This window comes from Monodelphis domestica, chromosome 3 (genome assembly GCF_027887165.1).
Source record: "Monodelphis domestica isolate mMonDom1 chromosome 3, mMonDom1.pri, whole genome shotgun sequence".
In the NCBI taxonomy this organism is placed as follows: domain Eukaryota; kingdom Metazoa; phylum Chordata; class Mammalia; order Didelphimorphia; family Didelphidae; genus Monodelphis; species Monodelphis domestica.
Genome location: NC_077229.1, coordinates 123,417,962 through 123,437,865, shown reverse-complemented (window position 1 = coordinate 123,437,865; position 19,904 = coordinate 123,417,962). Strand labels below are relative to the sequence as shown.

The following is a 19,904-nucleotide window of genomic DNA, read 5'->3' as shown; positions in this document are numbered from 1 at the left end:
ATAGTTTTTTTTTTCCTCTAGTAGAATATAAACTCTCTGAGAGAGATTTAATTATCTTTGCATCACCAGAACCTAACACAGTTTCTAACACATATCTATAGTGAGAATAAGTTTTAATAGCTCATTAAGATGGTAGGAATGTTTGTTAATTTTGAATCACCTGCTAACGTGGTAAGAGCAAATTCTGGGACCTCAAGTTAGTGTGGAGATAATGCATCTTGTTTAACCTCCATTTTGTGATTGAGTTGTTTTGGGTTTCTTTAAGCTGTTTTTTTTTGTTTTTGTTGTTGTTGTTGTTTAAGCTGTGTAGCTGATGTAGCAGACAACACGTGTATATTCTTAAAACAATTGATTAATCTATGTAAATCCTTTGATAAGACAACCAATGAGAAAATTTTATAAACAATTTTATAGCTAATTTTGAAGTATCACTTAAATTATCTATAAACAACTTTAGCTAAAAGTAAAAAAACAAAACAAAACAAAACAAATACAAAAACTTCCCTGTGATGCCAGTCCTCAGTTCCTTCCTAAACTGAAAGTAGGGTACTTACTACCCAAACCTGAGAATGGAGGTCACTGGGCTAGGCTGGAGCCTTGGAGAGTGGCCAGAAACCCATCATAGAGGAAGAGAGACCTTTGGATGGGCAGAGAGGGAACTTGGTCTAGTCTAGTAAGAAAAAAGCCATGGGAACCTCTAAAATGTTGAGGTGGTAGGGGGTAGTTTTTAAAAAGTATTGTTTGCGTTCTTTGATTAATAAAGTTTGATTACATTGAAAAATGTTTCCATTGTACTAGTTAGTATATATAATGGATAAATCTGGTGTATGTTGTAAATGACCAGATTAGGGCTTTAATAAATGTGAATTGAATTAGTTTTTTTTAATCAAATTACTCTTTTTTTTATGAAAGAAAAGAGAAAGAAAATAGATACTTTGTTCATTAAAAAAATAAAATAAATTAATAAATTAAATAATTAAATTGAGAAGTTAAATTAGTTTGGGACTAGGGCCTAAGGTGAAACCCTGCTTCAGATACTTAGCTGTGTGACTGGCAAGTCATTTAACCTCTCAGCCTCAGCTTCCTTACCCCCAAAATGGGGATGATAATAGCACCTATCTCACAGAGAAGTTGTGAGGATCAAATGAGTTAACATTCATTTGTAAAGCAATTAGCAAACTATAACAAGTTATAGAAATGCCTGCTATTATCATGATCATTGTCATCATTATTATAAATGAAATATTAAATTCTATGTTAGAGCTGGAAGAGACATTAGAGACTTGAGGAGATGTTTTGGGGTTAGCACCAAGTTAGTCCTCAATTTCTACCCCTTCTTCACCTCCATCTCATCTTAGACCAAAAAAATTGAAATCCACTGTGATGGTTTTCAAAGTTTTTATTCACCAAGAAGTGGTGACTCTTCCTTTAGGACCTTCTATAATTGGTTTGTTGGTCTTTTATGGCATTTAGCAGAGCTAGGATGGACTCCTAACATCCTCTAGCTCAAAACTAATATAATAATTCTAATATCTAAAACTATGATTTTATGAAGGTTTTGGTTTTCTTTTTTTTTCATGAGGGAAGGAGAGAAAATAGTTTTGTTCACTGAAAAAATGAAATAAATAAAAAGAAACTTAGTCATCCCAGACAGAGACAAAAGTACAATTAAAAGGCAATAAAAATAGTTCATTATTTTAATTCTGATTGGATCATTGAAAATGTTTTAACAATAAATAAAACATTACTGAGATCTGAGCTGTTCAAACTCCTCTCTCTTCATTCCAAGTGTTTATTAACTGCTAATGCTTATCTGCAAAGCAAATCAAGATCAAGACATAGTAGAAACAAAATCAGGGGTGCAGCAAAGAACATTTTTTTTTTTGTAAAAAGTGCTTAAGAAACTTTGGCTTTGAGAGTGAATCCTGTCCAGAAGTGCTTAAGCTACTTGTGTGAGGGGCGATCAGTGTGCAGCCAGGTGTTCGGTCCATGCTGGTGCAGGTGCTTCCTGGGCTGGGCAAACATCATCCCACACCCATTGGTCTTGATTCAGATGCTACACACCGCCCTCAGCTTCCTGCTTGAACTGTAGGGGTTGGTTTTAGTTCATGAACTGGGACTGTTTTTGCCTTTCTTTGCACCTCCAGCACTTGGCACAGTGCCTGGCAGAGAGTAGGCACTTAATATATGCTGGGTGAATGGGTCAAGTTTTTTTTCTTTCATCCTCAAACACGTGGGACTATCACTGACCACAAGGTCCACACCCCAGGGGGTGTGGTGTCCTGTGGTGTGGAAGTGTGTGTCCTGTGGTGTGGAAGGTGTCCAGCCTTTGGGAAGGGTAGAAAAATGACAATCCTCAGTGCATTCAACATGCACCTTTCACTCCTCTTATTCACCCCATTCATGACTAAAAGTGGCACAATGGAGTATATGCAATCATAAGTCATGGAGCTGGAAGGGACCTTGGAGATAATCCAGTCTAACCACCTCATTTTATGGAGAAACTGAAGTCCAGAAGTGACAGATTTCAATCAAGGTTGCACAGGATTTAAGCCCAGGTCCTCTGACTCCATGCCCAGTGTTCCTTCTTACCCTTCAAAATTCCCTCCTCTTCCCTTTTCAAAGCCAATGAATGGTTATCAGCAGAGTCTGCAGGTCATGGCCAAAGTTTTTAACTTTTCTCATTCTCTGAAAAGCCTTCCAAGGACAGAGACAATGAATTGTCTCCTCTATGACAACCCTCTGGTTATCACATGGCATATTTTTTGGGGGGATATTGAATAAGGAGGATATTCCTGTCAGTGTCCTTGACCTTAGTTGCTGGTCCATCTTGGAACCATAAGTTTCTAACACTTGAATGTTCTTTCTGAACTCTGAATACCATTAATTGGAATAATGTCCAATGACTTGAGATGTTATTGGCAACCTTGGTTATCTAATCCCTACCTAATACAACCTCCAGCTTGTCTGGACCAGGTTTTTAGGGCCAAGGCCTGACCATATTGAAATGACCTCCTTGATTGACAGAAAGGAGTCATGGAGTCTCACCTCTTTAGGAAAGAGTCTGAGACTTTTTTGCACTAGCTGAATTTTCAAATATAAGAAAATCTCCTTAATTTGAATGCCAATGACCAGAAGCCTCAGGGAATATGCTGGAGTTTTCTTTTGGGAGGTGGGTGGATGGGATGCACTCAAAATTTAGGATGAAGAAGCAAATTCAAGGATTAAAAAACACAATCAATCAGGAATTAAGAAACTCTTGGTCTAGTTCTGGCTGTGACATTTAATAGCTGTGTGACCTTGAATGAGTTTGTCTACCTCTTGAGGTTTTAGTTTCCTTATCAAAAAAAAGATGGAGGAGGTTGATTCCTTTGGCTCTAATATGCTTTTTCTAGGTTCTCCTCTAAGCACAAAATAAGTTATTCCAATGTCTAGTTAGTTTGGTTTTTTAGGTATATATGCTCCTTACATTGGAATACAATTAACCCAATTCCCTATCTCAATCAATCACCAGATATTGAACACTTTCTGGGTGAAGGGAATTGTCCTGAGTGAACCCTAAGCAGATGTAAGAGAAGAATGGAGTGATCCACAATTTGGAGAAAAAGTTTCCATGTATTTTAGTCATGGATTATAATAGACATCCAGTGCTGGGCAGCTCATCACCCCCAAAGGAGAATTCACTTCCCTTGGCAGTCACAATTCCTCAGATGGCACAGACTGTGGGTGGCACCAGGTGCCATGTCTCCATTCACATATTTGGGTCCTACAGTTGCATCCCAGAGACCTGAACCCCTCCAAGGGGTACATCTATTTCTACCCAACCTCAAGACTCTATTCATCAAAGCCAGAAAGTGAACTCATCCACTGTAAAAGGATCTGGTGCCTAGATGTGCTCAAAGGGAGCCTGAATGATCACCAGTCAGAAATGTCCTAGAGAAGATTCATGTTTCGGGAATGGGCTGGACCAGAGAGACTCTGAGGTCCCTGGCTTCAAGATTCTAGGATTCCCCATAAAGGATGGAATACAAAGGGTCAGAGCAGGTAGAAAGTTTGATAGATAGAGAGCCAGGCCCAGAGGGAAGAAGTTCTGGATTCAGATGTGACCTCAGACACTTCTTAGCTATGTGACTGGGCAAATCACAACCCTTACCTAGCCTTTACCATTCTTCTGCCTTGGAACTGCTAGTATCAATTCTAAGACAGAAGGTAAGGGATTAAAAAACAACAACAAAACAAAAAAAAAACAAAAAACAAAAACAAAACAAGAGGTCTTCTTTCTTTTGAAATTTAGTAATGTACTTAAACAATCCTGGGTATGACAGCATTCCATCTTCATATCCATTCCCCCATTCAACCATAAACTTCATGAAGGCAGGGGCCCATGCTTGTTTTCTTTCTTTCTCTTTCTTTCTTTCTTTCTTTCTTTCTTTCTTTCTTTCTTTCTTTCTTTCTTTCTTTCTTTCTTTCTTTCTTTCTTTCTTTCTTTCTTTCTTTCTTTCTTTCTTTCTTTCTTTCTCTCTCTCTCTCTCTCTCTCTTTCTTTCCCTCCCTCCCTCCCTCCCTCCCTCCCTTCCTTCCTTCCTTCCTTCCTTCCTTCCTTCCTTCCTTCCTTCCTTCCTTCCTTCCTTCCTTCCTTCCTTCCTTCCCCTCCCTTACCTTATATCTTGGAATCAATGCCATGTATTGTTTCCAAGGCAGAACTGTGGTAAGGGCTAGGCAATGGGGGTCAAGTGACTTGCCCAGGGTCACACTGCTGGGAAGTGTCTGAGGCCAGATTTAAACCCAGAACCTCCCGTTTCTAGGCCTGGCTCTCAATCCACTGAGCTACCCAGCTGCCCCCCTCCCCCCCATGCTTTATTTCTGCTAGCACATAGTACAATGCTTTCTCAGCACCCAGTAGGAACTCAGTAAACATGTATTAACTCTCAATTAACTAGAAGAAGAAACTCACTAAGCACTCTCCTTCCTGGAAATGTCCCTAAATCTTCCTGCTACCAATAGTTTATTAAGGAGCCCCTCAGTGGAACATGAGCTCCTTCAGGGTGGGGATGATTTCATTTTTGTACCCATGACTCCAGTGCCCAGCATGATGCACTGGGGATGCTTAAATGCTTGTTGGATTGACTGAACTGGAATCATACCGGACAGACACCGAGGGATGAGCTTCATGGTAGGAATCGTAGGAATGGAGTCTTTCAGGGCAGGGCTAACTCTAGGGAATCCTGTCACAACATAACCTGTATTCACATGCTTCATCCAAAACAGGGACTTGATCAGCCAAGAAGAGCAGCGCCACGCAGACCAGAAAACCTTGCCCAGACCATTCTGTGAGCAGGGAACCTCTCGGTAGGTGATCTCCCAGGATGAGCCTTCCAAACCAACAACGCCCCCAAGCACCATGTCTTCAAGAATCAAACCAACAGTTTTTGAAGTTGGGGGAAACCTGAGCAACTGGGTGAAGCTACAACGGAGATAATTAAAGCCCCAAATGGGATGTTATTGAGACATGCAAATTCAGGTTCATTTTTTCCAAGAATCAATAAATAATTGCGAAAGAACACAAGCAGGGAAGGAAGGAAGAATTGGGCAGAGGAGATGAGGGCTAGCGTGACTTCCCCCACACTGTCCATCACTTCCCTTGTCATCGTATCTGCTCAGATGGCACAGACCACAGGTGGCACCAGGTGCCGTGTCCCCATTCAAACAGCTGGGTCCTGTGCTATATCTCAAAGACCTGCACTGTCTTACAGTAGTTTACACTTCCTTGAAAGGCATGCCGACTAGATTTTAAATATAGACTTTAAATGGCCAACACATTTTGTCACCATAAGTCTTATTTTGCTCTTTCTAATTTGGGAACTGACTTTTGAGCCACAAAAGCTAAGCGGAGAAGCGTTGGGCCTGTGGGGGTGGAACCTGACTGTTTCCCTCACCAGCTACGGGTGCTTTAGTTAAAACGCTGCCATGGTTTGTGGGGGATGTCACATTTCCATGGTCCGAGTCACCAATTGACCCAAAGAGTTTAATATGGGGCTCTTGCCTCATTTAGCAAAGTAATGTAGGTTGGTTTCCAAAATAGAAAGGCACGTGGAATAATTAAATGTCCAGTCTGCTCCAGGTTGAGAAGGATTTCAATTAACACTTATTTCCCCAAAACAACATTTGCTTTAACACTGATTTTCCAAAATAATATTTACTTTAAAAAACAAATGGAGAGAGCATGGCGGAAGAGCAATCAGGGCTACAGGATGTGTACATCCTCCCATTCTTTCCCAGATTCATGTCAGAAGCATTGGATAATGGTTTCGATAAAAGCTTTGAGACCAGAGGTCCTTTCTTCCCCGTGAGGGCCAGTGTATGAGCGTATAAGTGAAGACCTTTTATTTTGCCAAGCAGGAAGCCAGACACTGGACCTGCCTGGCAAGATACTAAAAAGAAACCAGCCTTTTCCCATGAATGCCTAAGCAGATCAATGAGGTAATCTTGAAAATTTTAAGAAATTATAAGTACAGTTGTATTTCTTTCTGATTCGTGGTTCATTCATCTGGAATCTTCCAACAATTCTCTCTTCCCATCTTCATTGGGAACTCCTTGGGAATTCCTTTATTTCAGGAAAGTGGGAACACCATGCCTGGGGTCAAATGTCTCTAAACCAGGCCTACTGTTCTTTCCAGAGGTAGGAAAATCATGTTCAATCATTTATCTTCTGCAGGTATCTGCCCACTTCTCCCCACCTCCCACCCACCCCGTCCCAAACACTGATTGAGCTGAGATTCGATGTCCATTACTGATTCTTGAGGATTGTCTTCTAGTCCCAAAGGAAATCAAACAAAGTGTGAAACAGACACAGCCCATCGGTCCAGCTGCCATTCACGGCCTGTCACATCCTTGTGGCTCACCGACCCCGAAGAAGGAGGCAGGAAGGAGCCAGGGGCTGAAATTACAGAGAGTGATCCACTAGGGTTTCTGGCCTGGCCTGGGGTCATCTCCCCTTGAAAATTCGTATTTTGTTAAGGGATGCTAGAGTGGAGGTCACATTGGATTCAAAGTCACCATCGTGTACCCCTGTTTTTCGGAAAGCTCCAGCTGAAGGGTTATTCTCCCAATAGTGATGCCAGTTGCCTTTACTGTCTGCCCCAAAGCCATAGAGATCCACCTAGAAGAATACAGGAAAAAAGATATTTAATTCAATGGAACATACTTTTATTAAGCTCCACCCATCAGGCACTGTGAAAGAAAACATTGAGAATACAAAGACAAAAACAAACCGGCCCTTGCCCTCAAGAGGGTTATATCCTAGACGGGAGGGAAGAAATGTGTACACACATAAGTAAATAGAAAATATAACAAAAATAGTGTTTGAAGAATGACTTGTGTATGTCCACTTCCAGAGAAAAACTAATAAATAGAAATAAGCAAGATATAGTTTTATCTATACATCTATCTTTTTTGTCCCATGATGCCTTCTCTGGTGTGGGGAGGAGAGGGAGGGAGGGAAGGAGATGCCTGGGAATTTTATTGTAACAAACAAATTAGCTTTTAAAAAGAGAGAGAAAAGAAGAAAATGTATAATGTAATTTCAGAAGAGAAAGTCCAGATCACCTAACTCACGTGTTTCCTCTCAACAAACCCATCCTCTTCCAGGGGGCACTGTTCTTTGACTCTTTCTGGAAGAGATTTCTGATTGGGGGTTTGGAGGGAGAGGGCTGAGTATATCCATAGTAGGCTATGAGTCATCATTATGGTACTGAAGCCAAATAGAAGAATTAGTTCTGAGAGGGCATTAAGAAAGGGCATAGTATTCAGAACAAGGGAAGTGAAGGTGCCACCCCCCTCTGATTCCATCTATGAAGACTGGATTCCATTTTTGGGGAGGTCACATTTGAGGAAACTTAGGAACCCAGGGAGAGTGCATCTAGAGAAGGGCAAACAACATGGTGACTGGAAGCCACTTGTGGGCTGTGAGATCTTTGAGAAATAACCTCTTTGCCCCCCATTCAGGATCCTCATCTGAAAAATTAGGGAATTGGCTTCAATATCCCCTAATGTCCTTCTCACTTTTTAACCTATGATCCTATGAACCAGCATCGATAGGTAGAAGTTAAAGAGTATTGGTCTTAAGGCAGAAGAGCATCAGGGGCTAGGCAATGGGAGTTGAGTGACTTGCCCAGGTTACGTAGCTAGGAATTATCTGAGGCCAGATTTGAACCCAGGAACTCTCATCTCTAGGTCTGATTCTCTATCCCCCCCCAACTTTTTTTGGCTAGCTCTCCTGGTGGAGAAGTTCCTCTCAAAGCAGCCTATCCCAGTTCCTGAAAGTCAAACCAGTTCTCTTACCCTTCCTAAAGATGTGCCTTTAAAAAAAAAATATTTAAAGCAACATTCAAGAAGATTAATGAAATTTCTATCTTTTCTTTGTCATTAAGTCAACAAGTCAACAATCATCCATCAAAGTCTTGCTATTTTCTCTGGAACTCTTGCCTTTCTCATCTTTGCCTCTTGGATTCAAGTCTCTCCTCAGACCTTCTCCTTCTTAATCTTCGGGCCGTCCCTCTGGGAAGATCTCCAATTTACCTGCTACAGATCTTGTCTGTACAAAGTTGTTTTCAACTTGGCTCTCCTGTTTGACTGGAGGCTACTTGAGATCAGGAAGTATTTTGGGGGGCTTTTCTTTGTATTCTCAGAACTTAGCCCAGTGCCAGATACTTGTCAGACACTTAATAAATGCTTTTTAAAATTAATATAAAAAGATTAGCAGGAGTGAGTTTTCTGCTGATTGAAAAGTAAAATGTTTTACCTTGTCACAGATGTGTAGAGAAAGAATCACAGAGAGAATTCCAGTGGATGGGTACCTTCCATGGGCCTGGAGCCAGCTGTCAAAGACATATTTGATGAATGCTGGATGATAGATGAGGATCTGGACAAGAGGAGAATATCACACTGGTCAGCAAAATAATGAGGTGATGTGGCATGGTGGGAAGAAAGTCTCAGATAGAGCAGGGGGAGGTCTTGAGGCCTGGGTTCTAGTCCTCGTCTAATACACTGGCTACCTAGCTGTGGGGTGGATCATTTGCTTTTGGCTTTAGTTCCTACATCTCTAAAATGAGAGAAAGGGATGGATGTTCTTTCTGAGCCCTTTCCACAGCTAACCTTTTGGTTAACCTAAGGGTCTCTTTTTAATTAATGAGTAATTTTAACATTCATTAAAAAAATGAGTCCTAAATTCTCTTCCTCCCTCTTGTTCCTCATTCACTGAGAAGGCAAGCAATGTGATACCAATTATACATGTGAAATCATGCAAAACATATTTTCATATTAACCATGGTGCAAAAAAAAATTGTAAAAAATAAAGAAAGTGAAAAAAATTTTCAATCTGTACTCTGAATCCACCAGTTCTTTTTCTGGAGGGAATTAGCTCTAATAATCCAGATTAGACTGTTTCCTAAGGTTTAAGGAGAAGAAGAATGGTTTAAAACAACGACAGTATAATCAAACAGAAATGGGGTCCAACAATCCCTACAGAAGGATCCCTGTGGGCCACATCCTGGCTCAGCTTTAAAATGTCATGCCATCCATGTTTTGTTGTATCTTTATTTATTTTATGAAGTAGCTCCCAATTACATTTTCATCTGGTTCAGACCAAACTTAGAATACTGTGGGCCCTGTGAGGCCTCATGTTTGATAACCTCCTTGTTACATGTTCACTTGTTTTTCAGTCACGTTGACTCTTCGTGACCCCATCTGGGGTTTTCTTGGCAAGCATACGGAAGTGGCTTGCCATTTCTTTCTTCAACTCAATTTTATAGATGAGGAAACTGAGGCAAACAGGGGCTTGCCCAGAGTCACACAGCTAGTAAGTATCTAAGGCTAGATTTAAACTCAGGTTTTTCTGACTCCAGGCCCAGTACTCCACCCTAATGATAACCTCTGGTGTAGTGGAAAGAATGATGGGCTGAAACCTGTTTGCCTCAGTTTCCTCATCTGTAAAATTGAGAGCTGGAGAAGGACATGGCAAACCACTCTACTGTCTTAGCCAAGAAAACCCCAAATGGGGTCACAGAGTCAGACATGTCTGAAAAATGACCAAACAATATTAAATAATAAGAAACAATAAAAATACCGAGGCCCTTTCTAGTTCTGGTTCTGCAAGAGTCAGTGGGACACACAGACACAGTCACACAGAGCTCCTGGAACTCCATTTGCCTTGAGAATCCCTTGGATGCTGGTTTCTTCCTTCCAGACTTCTCTGGATGTGGGGCAGGAGGAGGCACAGAGGTTCCAGGGACTTCCCTGGCCTCCCCTCCCTTCTCTAAAAATCCTGACTAATTGGGGGATTTCAGATTCCCTCACTGCCCGAGATCTCCTGCCGAGTTGGTAATTATAGTAACAGTGAAACGCTTAGAAACCCCACAGGACTCCCTTCTTTGGGGATGGGAGGTTAATTGGTGAGATTTCTGTGTCCTCTCTCACTTCTGGAGACATGCGAGTGACTGCCTGGGAAGGAGTGGGGGGGCCCTGGCAGGGCACCTGTGGCGGCCGTGCTCTCAGGGTGCTAGTCAGCTCCTCGTGGGGACGGAGGGAGGCAGAGTGGGAGGAGGAGGATTTCAGGTGCTGGTGCTCATTTTTCTGCCGGAGAAAGCAGGTCTCTTTAGTTTAGGGAACAAAGGACCCAAATGCTAAGTCTTGGTTTTAACTAAACTGGCTAGGTCACCCTGAACAAATTGTTTGTCTTCCCTTGGCCTCAGTTTCCTCATTGGTGAAAGAAAGGGGTTGAATCTGGTGATTTCCAAGATCCTTTCTAGATCTGTGACCATTATTCTAGGAATATTGGGGTCCCGGGGTAAGCCAGGACAGAAGGTCTCCTCACTCCCAAACCTGCCCACTCTCTACTACCTCGGTATTGACTGAAGGCGTTGCAGGGGTTAAATACTGAATTAAACCTTGAGGAGAGAAGGGAGAAATCCAAAAGAATAGGGAGGTGGTCCTCGTCCTCAAGGAGTTGAAGTTTGGCATTCGTTGTCCCAGGGTTTGAAAGGTTAACCTCAGCTTCTGTTCTATATAAACCTGATGCTCTTTTAGGGACTCTCTGTGCTAATCTTTGCACTCACTCCTTCCCTGCCTCTTTGAGTAAAATAAAATCAGAATGAACTAAGAAGACAAGAAACGTTGCTAACATCCGGTTTAGAGCTGAAGGGGGCTTGACAAGTCTCCGAAGAGGGAGAGGAGTAAGAGGACTTGTCCAAGACCACACAGGGAGCCAGGGGCATTTTATAGATGGGGAAATGGGGTATCGTAAGACTAAATAGCTCACAAAAAGTCACACAGCTAGAAGGTGTCTGAGGCAAATTCGCACCTAGGTTATCCTGATTCTAAGTCTACCAGACCTGATGGCCTTTCAACAGAGAATAACCTAGTTCTAGGCCTGTGCCTTGGGGGCTGGGGAAAAGGCACAGCGGTGTTCTTGGAGCGATGAGAAGGGAGTATGATGTAGGAGGAAAAGGAGCAGGCTTGCAGGGGACCTTGGGCAAGACCTATTTCCTCTCTGAGAGGCGGATTCCCCACCTGCAAAATGGGTATAATAATACCTGGCCTTGTTATTTATGAGGTTGTCATGAGATGAAACAAGGGGATGGAGGGGAAAGTCCCTTATGCTATTTTTAAGAACATCAGCTAGCTGGAAAAATCTTCATGGATGGATGCAGAGTGAAATAAATGGAACCAGAAAAACATCGTACACAGTAATGACAATACTGTGGGATGACCAACTGTGAAATACTTAGCTACTAACAGCAATACAATGATCCAGTACAATTCTGAGGGCCTAAGGACAAAAAAACGCTACCCACCTCCAGAGGAAGAACTGTTGGGAGTCAGAATGCAGAGGAAAGCATATAATTTTTCAATTATTTACTTAGGTTTATGTTTTGGGGTTTTGGTTTTATAAGTTTGGTTTGGTTAATATAAGTTTGGTTATATAAGATTTGGTTTTATAAGATTACTCACAAAAATGAACAATATGGAAAATAAATTAAAAGTAAGACTATCAGCTAGTGTCATTACCAATGACTCACCTTTTCTCTGTTCACATGTATTTTTCGGGGAACAGGGACATACGTGCTGGAAAGAAAAGGGAAAGAACAGAGTAGAGTTAGTAATGATATTATAATGATAATAATTAATAACACTTATAGAGTACTTTAAAGCTTGCCAAATATTTTATTTTATTTATGTTTCCTTAAACATTTTATTAATTAATTAATTTAGAATATTTTTCCATGGTTACAAGATTCATGTTCTTTCCCTCCTCTCCTCCCTTCCCCTCCTATAATCGATGAGCAATTCCACTGGGTTTTCCATGTCAAGACCTATTTCTATATTAATATTTGCACTAGGGTGACCCAGTCATAATCCCATCAACCCATGTGATTTTCTTCTGTGTTTCTGCTCCCACAGTTCTTTCTCTGGATATGGATAAACATTTTTTCTCATAAGTCCCTCAGAATTGTCCTGGATCATTGCATTGATATTAGTAGAAAAGTCCATTACAATCGATTGTACCAGTATCTCAGTCTCTGTGTACAATGTTCTCCTGGTTCTGCTCCTTTTGCTCTGCATCACTTCCTGGAGGTTGTTCCAGACTCCATGGAATTCCTCCACTTTATTATTCCTTTGAGCACAATAGTATTCCATCACCGACATTTACCACAATTTGTTCAGTCATTCCCCAATTGAAGGGCATCCCCTCATTTTCAAGTTTTTTGCCACCACAAAGAGCATGACTATTGCCAAATATTTAAAAATATGCATTTGATCTTCACAATAATCCTGCGAGATAGATATTATTAGCATCCCCATTTTGCTCAGGGATACATAGCTACTGAAAGTCTCCTTGATCCAAACCCATGAATGCCTCACTAAAAACCAGTGCAGCTCTGCCCAGATACTCCTGAGTAAGTGGCCTCACTGATGTGGGGAAGCAACTCCTGGAGGCAAATAAGAGAAGAAATAATCAGGACCTGGCACCATCTGGAGAGAGGAAAGAATGCAGACCTGGGTTTGGACTCCAAACCTGCCTTTGATGCATATTATTTGTATAGCCCTTGGCAAGTGACTTGGCATTCCTGTATCTTAGTTATTCACCTGTAAAATGAGGTGGAAGGGGACATCAGATTACCTCTGAGATCCCTCCCAGCCAGAGAACTAGAATTTTGAGATCTTTGGGCAATCACACAACTAGAGCCTGCCACGTGATGGCCACCAGGGGGCAATAGTGATTAGTTTTTGAGTCTGTCCTTTTTTATAGAGCTTTGCTTTAGAGTTGAAATTGATCCATCAGTTAAATACTTCATTTTACAGAAGAAGAAACTGAGACCCTGAAAAATTATTTCATTTTACAGCTAAGGAAACAGAGACCTGAAAAGTGAAGTAAGATTAGATTAGATTTAGATCTGGGAGGATCTAGTTTTAGTACAACCCATTTTCAGGTGAGGCAACTGAATGGGAAAATGACTTGTCTGAAGCCATTCAGGCACAGAAACGGGAAGTGAACCCGGGTTCTCTGCCTTGAAATCTTGGATTTTCCCTTCCACCAATATATAGCTAAAATCGTTACAGCCCAAAAAGGTTTTCTAATTTTCCCATTTTACAGATGAGGAAGGCTAGAGGGACGTTTTCCCTTTGGCCTCCCATACACTGGGCCTCACACATTTGGAACACTATACTATGACTGACAGTTAAAAAGATGACCAGATTTTGCTTATTACCCGCAGGGAGAGGAGAGGCTTCTTGTCCCTGGAACCATCAAATATCAAGAGTTTAAAGAGAATTCAATGGTCATGGAGAAGAAGCACGTGGTAGTGAGAAAAATGAAGGAACTGGAAGCCAACAACCAGCTTCAATGATCATTAGCAATGTTGGATTCTAGGCAATTATCTAAGACTGCTTCCTCATCTATAAAATGGGAAAAACAATACCTGTCTTACTTCATAGGGTTGCTGTGAGGAAGGAGCTCTGTAAATTTTAAAGGGCTGTAGAAATGGGAGACATCATTATTAATTATAATGGTAATGACTAATTATAACAATAAATAATAATTCTGCTTCTGCATAATTTTTTAGCACTGACCTATTGGAAAGAAATTAGAGGAGGAGAGGAAGTTTGTAATACTGATTCTGTCATCCTTGATCTTAGGTCTGATAAAAGGATTATTTTGGGTGGGTAAGGGGAGTGGCAGGGGGCAGAAATGAAGGCATTTTGTATTCCTTCTGCTAATGTAACTTAGAACCATGCATTCTAAAATATTGTAAAAAGTACTCTAATAGAATTGTTACAATGGATCATTTCTAATTCTTTAAAAAAAATCAAATCTTGCACAAAATAATTAAATTTAAATTACATTTAAAACAATTTAAAGTTAGTTTTAAGTGTGATGTAGTGAAAATTATTTAAAATTAATTTAAATTATTATTGATGCTGTTAATAATAATAATAATAATAAATTTCAAGTACATGCTTGTAGCTACATTGATGAGGAAGTTAAAGACCTATGGAGTGAGGGAACTTATCTAAGACTACACAAGGAACCAGTGGCAAAATTGAGATGAGAACCTTGGCCTCAGTTCTGTACCTTCACCAAGACATCACACTGATTCCCTTTCTGTGTCGTCTTACTCTAACTTTGCAAAGTTTCCTGCCATCCTAAGAAACAATAGATTAACTGAAGGGTGGGGGGAAGAGTGCAGAAGGGGATGTGGAAGTCCCAGGGGCAAACTCCACTGACCACACAGTACTTCTGAGGCCAACAGAATTGTGTCTTGGATCTTTAATTGCAGAAAGCAGTTTTTCGACTTTTTTTTCCATAAATATTGAGCATACGGACATCAAAAGGCTAGTGAGTCTTCAAAGGTGAATTGCCTCTACAATTACCAGAACTCAAAGGAGGATCAAGGTGCCTTTTGGCTTCCTTCACCATACAGAGAGTATGTATTTGCCCCTGGAAGACCCTGTTCGAGGGGCAGCCTCATCTTGGTGGCTACCTATGTGTGAGACAATGTTGTATGGAGCCATTTGGAGCTCTGGCTTTTAAGATTAAGGTTGCTGCTAACTCATGTCCATCATTCAGGTTTCAAGGCTTCCCATTAATTGGGATAATAGTTCTAGAGCTGGAAGGGACCACAGAGGACATATTGTCAAACTCTCATTTTTCAGAGGAGGAAATGAAGGCTTAGGAAGTTTAAAGGAAGTGCTTCAGGTCTCACACAGGATAAGTATTCCAGGTGCCAATTGGACCTAGCTCTGGCTCCTGAGCCAGGGCTCTGTCCAAAGTACCAGCACTTTTACAATAAGAGCTTAGACCAAATGACCATGAAGATTCCCTCTTAGTTTTGGAATTCTGGGAGATTCATTGTTGTTCAGTAATTTTTTAGTCCTGTCTGACTTTTTGTGACCTCATTTTGGATTTTCTTGGCAGCTTTGCCAAGAGCGCTTTGCCACTTCCTGCTCCAGCTCATTTTATAGATGAGGAAACAGGATTAATTGATTTATATAGGGTCACAAAACTAGTTAGTATGGGAGGCAGGATTTGAACTCAGGAAGATGAGTCAGTCTTCTTGACTCCAGTCCTGGCACTCTATCTGGGGGTGCCAGGTAGCTGGGAGATTACCTCTGCCTTTTTTTTCCTAAATAAAAACATTTAAATACTTCTTCAATTTTTTCTTCCCAGTAACTCTGTGAGGGAGATGGATGAAGTATTATCTCCATTTTATAGGTAATAATAGCTAGCATTTATATAATATTGACATTTGCAAAGAGCTTATTTATTTATATCAATTATTTTTCTCATATATAAAATATAAATATATACATTTATATTGAGTCTCACAATAACCCTGGATGCTATTGTTATTATGATTTACAGATGAGAAAATTGAGTCTTAAAGAAGTTATTCTATTTGATATTAGGAAAACCATTCATATAATTGACCATATCAATAATCAAACCAACAGAAATCACATGATTATCTCAACAGATGCAGAAAAAGTCTTTGACAAAATACAACACCCATTTCTATTGAAAACACTAGAAAGCATAGGAATAGAAGGGACTTTCCTAAAAATAATAAGCAGTATATATCTAAAACCATCAACTAATATCATCTGCAATGGGGATAAACTAGAAGCCTTCCCAATAAGATCAGAAGTGAAACTAGGATTACTATTATCACAACTATTATTTAACCTTGTCCTAGAAACACTAGCAGTAGCAATTAGAGAAGAAAAAGAAATTGAAGGTATTAAAATTGGCAATGAGGAGACCAAGCTATCATGCTTTGCAGATGATATGATGGTCTACTTAAAGAATCCTAGAGAATCAACTAAAAAGCTAGTGGAAATAATCAACAACTTTAGCTAAGTTGCAGGATACTGTGATAATTAAAATGTTTGGGAGCAAGGGAAATATATATATCAATTATGACCGCTGAAATATGTTTTCTACTGTGTCTTGGTTTTATATAAATATAAGATGGTCGCCAGGGAATATATTCCCAATTTATGAATATGCCCAAGCCAACTGGGTTTTATAGAGAAATTTAATTTATAATACACTGATTAATCAATAGAAAGAGAGAAAGTAAGAAAGGAATAAGAATGAATAAATCAGTCAGTTGGTTTTATCACTCACCCAAGATCTCTCTAGGTAAGGCTTCTCATGCCAACCTCAGGCTCCACCTTCAAGAGAGCCTCCTTTCAAGAAATGTTTCCAGAGAATTCTCCTCCTTCAGAGCCTGCCTTCTCTCCTGGTCCTCCAACAGAGCAACCTCCTCAGTCCTCCTTCAGAGCCACCTCGCTCAGAGCAAAACCTCCTCCTTCTCTCCTCAGACCCAGCTATCTTTAAGGAAACCATCTAAGTCCCCTCCCCTCAGTTCTCACATCTACCAATCACTGTCAATGTCTCCCCTGTGCCAATGGTGGCTCTAGCTTAACCCAGGACCGCCCAGAGGTCTGTTTCCTTTGCACATGTCTGTTGTAGGTCATGTTCTCAAATAATTAAATCTTGATCTATGCTGCAGCCCTTCCTAAATCCTGTTAGACTGAGTAGGGTGGAGATTGTAAGTTCCAAGACCTGGTTCTGTCATTCCAAGTATCTCTATTGTATCAATTCTAAAATCAATCATGACTCAAAGAACTTCCTGTTCTATGCTTAAGCATAGGTCAAAGCCCTTTCCATTGTTTAGCAAAAGGTTTCTGTCCTAAAGTAGTCTTAAGTAGGGAGGAGAAGGACCCTCCCATGCCAAGGGTTTTCACATTCCAATAGAGTTCTTACTATCAGTAGGAAATTTTTCAAGTATGAAATTTCCCAATGGGGAAATTTCCAACATTTATAAGTCTAAGAAATTTTAAGGTTTACAATACAAAATAAACCCGCATAAGTCATCCAACATATCTCACCAGCAGGAGTTAGAAAAAGAAATTCCATTTAAAATCACCCTAGACAATATAAAAATACTTAGGAATCTATTTGCCAAGAAGTTATTCTGATTGTACAGATTAGAAAACTGAGTCTTAGAGAAGTTAACTGGCTTTGCCCAGGGTCACTCAGCTGGTCAGTATCTGAGATAGGACTTGGATTCAAGTCTTCCTGACTCTAGACCTCACACCCTATCCACTCTATTTCTTGCTGCCTTTCTAAATTGGGTCTTCTGTGAATAAGCAAAACAAATTAAATCCTTTTCCCTGTGGGATAGTCCTTCACACACTTGAAGACAGCTATTATGTCTCTTCCTGCTAAACAGCTTTGGTTCTTCAAACTATTTTCCCCATTAAATCAGTCAGCTATCACTAAGAGATGAGTCAAAGAGAGTTGGAAGTGATATATGGTATAGGGTGAGCCAATCAGTAATTTAGAATTTGAACCCAGGCCATCCACCCTTAGATCCTGGGTGTTCGCCAGGCTGCTGCCTCCATCTCCTTTCTCCAGGGCAGGGCCTGGTAAAGCTGGGCTGGTGGCTGAGGCCAGGGAGGGAAGCCAGATGGAAGCCTTGGAGGAGACACGATCCAGAGCCCCGGGGGAGGCCGGTGGTCAAGGATGTCCCAAGGATTGCCACTGGACATCCTCTCCATGGTGGGGGGTGGGGGAGGGAAGGAAGAAGAGAAAAGGAAATAGACTGTCCCTGCAAATGATTTCTCTGATTTTTTTCTGCTCTGCTCACACCTTGGGCAAGTGGTCTCTGTACCCCACTTTCTTTGTCCATCAAGTAAAGGGGTTGGGAATAAACTCTGGAAGGTTCCTCTAGCTTTCTCATTAAGTTCTTGTGGGGATAACTTGGTTTCTGATTCCCTGTAATATGCTATACCAGGATTAAATACAAAATCCTGTGTTTGGTGTTTAAAGTCTTTCATTACTTGCCTCCTTAGCCCTAGATCCTGCCTCTCCTGCTTTCTTATATCCTGCATCCTCTCAGGCCAGCAGCTTGGCCTCCTGGCTGCTCCTCCAACCAGACATTCCATCTCAATCTGGGAATTTTCACAGGCTGTCCTCCATGCTCCAAATGCTCTCCTTCCTTATCTCAGCTCCCTGGCTAAAATCCCACCTTCTACAGGAAGCTTCTCCCAATCCCAAGAATTCTAGTGCCTTCCTTCTGTTGATTTTCATCCATTATTGTCAATATCTTGTTCCTACCTAGATGATTGCGTGTCGGCTCCCGTTAGATTCTTAGGCTTCTTAGATCTCAGGAAACCTGTTTTGCCCTTCTTTGAATTCCTGGAGCTTCGCACAGTACCTGACACATAGTAGGTCTTAAAAAATAAATCCCTTACCTTTTGCCTTAGTATCAATTCTAAGACAGAAGAAAGTCAAGGGCTAGCTTTGGGATTAAGTGATTTGCCCAGAGTCTCACAAATAGAACACCGAAGGTCTTTATGAAGGCTTATTAGCACCAAAAGCAGGGAAGGGACATGAGCTATTTTGGTGGGTGAGGTGACCGTGGATGATGTATGTTCAACAATTCTGAAACATGACAGGAGGAGTCCCTCCCTTGGAAGCTTGAAGGAAGCATGGGCACTTGGAATGAGGGGGCTCAAGATCCCAACGTGAGTTAATAGGAGAACTGGAACTGACTCCTGACTCCCGCAGTTCAGCTGACTTTCCAGTATGAGGCAGTAATGAAAGGTATTTTATTATTATCTTTTTTTCACATGAGGAAACTGAGGCTCAGGGAGTAATTCATCCATAGGCAAAGTTATTCAGTGTCAGGGATGAGATCTGAAGCCAGGTCCTCTTCATTCCAAGCTTTTTTCTCCTCTGTTTACAGAAATCTTTTTCCTTCTAGGCCTGTCATGAGTTAAATCCTCCATAAAGCCTTCCTTTTATCCTCTCAGTTAAAGGGGCTCTATTCAAATTTTCTTATATAACTTCACTATCATTACCTTAACTCATACTTATTTGCATTTATTAGTGTCCCCTCTGTCTTCTCAATAGAGTGTAAATTCCTTGAGGGCAGGGACCATTGATCCATTCATTTACTTATTCAGAAAGATTTATTAAATGCCTACTATGTACAGAGCAAGATGGTAAATACTGAGGACAGTATATTGATTCAGTTTTAAAATGAAATATTATCAATTTTTTGCATTTTATTTCATTAAATATTTCCCAATTACATTTTAATCTGGTTCAGACCACACTGGGGAATGCTGTAAGCATGGAGTCACCAAGAATTATTCTCTGGTGTTCTCTGGTTCAAAACAAGTCTCTGCTCTAAAGAGCTCTCTACAATGCAGAGAATGGGGTGGACCTGGGGTGGCCAGGTATTCATTGGCTAAAGAACCAACCTAGAGGCTAGAAGGGACCTCAGAGGTCACCTTGCCTCACTTTCTCATTTCACAGATGAGAAAACAGAGGCC

The 19,904-nt window shown here is 40.9% G+C and overlaps 1 protein-coding gene across 3 annotated transcripts in view; it reads right to left on the bottom strand.

The window, feature by feature from the left end:
- Positions 1–6,115: 6,115 nt before the first annotated feature.
- ST3GAL1 (ST3 beta-galactoside alpha-2,3-sialyltransferase 1) overlaps positions 6,116–19,904 on the bottom strand; it is a 139,209-nt gene continuing 125,420 nt past the window's right edge. For all 3 annotated transcript variants that reach the window (XM_056823032.1, XM_056823034.1, XM_056823033.1), the window contains 3 exons: positions 12,074–12,119; positions 8,800–8,919; positions 6,116–7,158 (listed from right to left, as the gene is read on the bottom strand). In XM_056823032.1, coding sequence (XP_056679010.1) covers positions 6,985–7,158; positions 8,800–8,919; positions 12,074–12,119 — 340 coding nt within the window. In that variant the 3' untranslated portion in view covers positions 6,116–6,984. The remainder of the gene's footprint in view (positions 7,159–8,799; positions 8,920–12,073; positions 12,120–19,904) is intronic.